Source organism: Sabethes cyaneus, chromosome 1, assembly GCF_943734655.1.
Source record: "Sabethes cyaneus chromosome 1, idSabCyanKW18_F2, whole genome shotgun sequence".
NCBI lineage: Eukaryota > Metazoa > Arthropoda > Insecta > Diptera > Culicidae > Sabethes > Sabethes cyaneus.
Genome location: NC_071353.1, coordinates 101,315,795 through 101,318,010, shown reverse-complemented (window position 1 = coordinate 101,318,010; position 2,216 = coordinate 101,315,795). Strand labels below are relative to the sequence as shown.

The following is a 2,216-nucleotide window of genomic DNA, read 5'->3' as shown; positions in this document are numbered from 1 at the left end:
ATATATTAACAGTATTATTATTGATATCATAAATGTGGAAGGCTGGATGACGGAGTGGATTGCCAACCTGAATCCTTAAGGTCTGAAGCAAATATGGCACTTCTCAATTCAAAACAAACAAATCATCACGTGGGTTAAAGTTGGTATAGCGAAATTGATTATTACATGGAAGGATCCTAATGCTGGAAGGCGACTCTTATAACCCCGGAATGCGCACAAGTGCCTCTGCTTGTGGGTCCGCCCAATCCCTTTTGGCCCTTCTGTAACAGCATTAGTGTGAAATTCATTTGATAATCAAATTTGGATCTACTGTAATTCTACCCACATACATTGGCAAGTCCTTGAAATGATGGTGGCTTTCCCCTACTACTACTACTACTACTACTACTAGGACAGCTTGGATAACAGGTAGATAAAAATCAAACGAAAGAACCCAAATAGACACTAACTGAAGTATATACCTAGTCCATAAATTGATAATATAGATGGTTGCTTATAAAAAATCAAAGTAATATTTTTAATAATGATGGCGACGCCGTACGTTTATTTACCACCCAAAGAAAAGATCCATAGCTTTATTCACAATACCAGAACTACGTTTTGGAGCAGTTGGACTGGGAACTACTTCAGTCGGATGTTGAGCATTCTTGTACGCTATATGGGTTAGCGATCGCACTCGGCTTAGAGAGTATCTAGGAAACATGTCAACATTAGATAATTATATATTACACATACTAGAAATACAGTAATCGAATTACTATTCATGAATACTCACTCTTTTCGTTCTTCGGTGTTTTCCTTGCCCAATATCGCGAAATCGGTACAATACTGGACCCCTATCATCAGATTTTGACCGATAATTTTTCCATTGTAGTTTAATGCTCTTTCACACTCAAGCCTAGAGGTAAATCTGAGATGGACCCAATTGCCGTTCTGCGTGGCAAACACCTTGTCAATTATAGCTCCACATTGAGAAAAATGCGACAAGATCATCGAAGAAGCAGACTGAGGAAATCCAAAGACAGTAATCCAATAATCGTTCCCACTTTGGTTTTGTGATAAATTCAGGTGAGAGTGAGATAAGGGGGAAACGATAGAATTGCTGCGAATAAAATCTTGTTCTCGAGGAACTGGTATTGGTGACATAATTCTCGACACATTGAATCCGCTTTGATTTAAATACGCTTCACCACCAGATTGATTGTATGCTGGCGTAGAGAGTGCAGATCCAGGTGCATTCTGAGGTTGAGGACCCAAGAAACTTTTTGTTGGTGTTTGAAAAAGTTGTTTTTCGTTTCGAAAGGAATCAAAAAGTCCTTGTGTGGGTGGACCAGATACACTGCTGTTGTGGTTCATTCCTGATTGATTCATATTAGACCCACCAAATCCAGCAAATTTTGGAGGCAATCCAGAGCTAGTTTTGCTCATATAGTCTGGCGATTGTGTCCCTAAATTGGACGACTGAGCAAATGCTAATGATGGTCTACCTTTAGTTGGTGACAGCGTATTAGTCCGAGGTGTTGACTGAGTTTCGCCCATGAGAAAGGATGGAAGATACCCGCCAGTTGATGTCAACGGACTTGCACTGGGGCTGCCAATAGTCATCGGTTCCATATTATCTATTAGTCAAATATTCTAGCAAACAGAACATAAACACCAGAATTAGATTAGGTATCATTTTGATATCGATATATACTGGTCAAGTCAAATACATTCAATGTGTTTGAACCCCCTTCTTTTGTTAAAAGTACCTGCTAAGAAATACGCTTATGTAATTTTACACTTCACTGAGGATCCGGGTTTTAAAGGTGGCACTTTAACTGCAAGTGGGCTTCTATTCAAACAGTCGAATTTTCAAATATATGACGAAATTAATTTACAATGAAACTGGATTTATTCTAAAACATGAAATTTCTGGCGAGTAGCAAATGTTTATATATTTGAATTTGACAAAAATCAAAAAACTGACGAGACAGCAGACAGGACAGCAGACAGGACAACAGGAGGAGACCAGAGATGCCATATTTTCTAAAAAAAATGTCTGCAACTGCTCGAAAACCGTAAAAATCGAGCAGTTTTCCGGCTACTCGAATTTTCTGGTTTAAAAATAATCTGCGAAAATCTGCACACTTTTTTAGGAAGTCTGTGAAAGTTTAAAGAGCTTCGAACAAAAATCTGCGCCAAAACAAGAAAAGTCAGAAAAACTGCAAATATCT

General features: G+C 38.5%; 1 protein-coding gene across 1 annotated transcript; it reads right to left on the bottom strand.

Moving 5' to 3' along the window:
- Positions 1–388: 388 nt before the first annotated feature.
- Positions 389–1,950, bottom strand: LOC128745242 (nucleoporin Nup35). Its single transcript, XM_053842271.1, has 3 exons — positions 1,752–1,950; positions 776–1,635; positions 389–692 (listed from the first exon to the last, which is right to left on the bottom strand). The coding sequence occupies exons 2-3, from the start codon at positions 1,612–1,614 to the stop codon at positions 548–550; spliced, it is 984 nt and encodes a 327-aa protein (XP_053698246.1). The 5' UTR covers positions 1,615–1,635; positions 1,752–1,950; the 3' UTR covers positions 389–547.
- Positions 1,951–2,216: the final 266 nt, after the last annotated feature.

What these genes read in the sequence shown, in the direction of transcription:
- LOC128745242 (XM_053842271.1), bottom strand. Translation starts at nt 1,614, where the DNA reads ATGGAACCGATGACTATTGGCAGCCCCAGTGCAAGTCCGTTGACATCA. An exon ending in AACACCGAAGAACGAAAAGA is followed by an intron (nt 693 to 775) that starts GTGAGTATTCAT and finishes CATGTTTCCTAG; the next exon opens with ATACTCTCTAAGCCGAGTGC.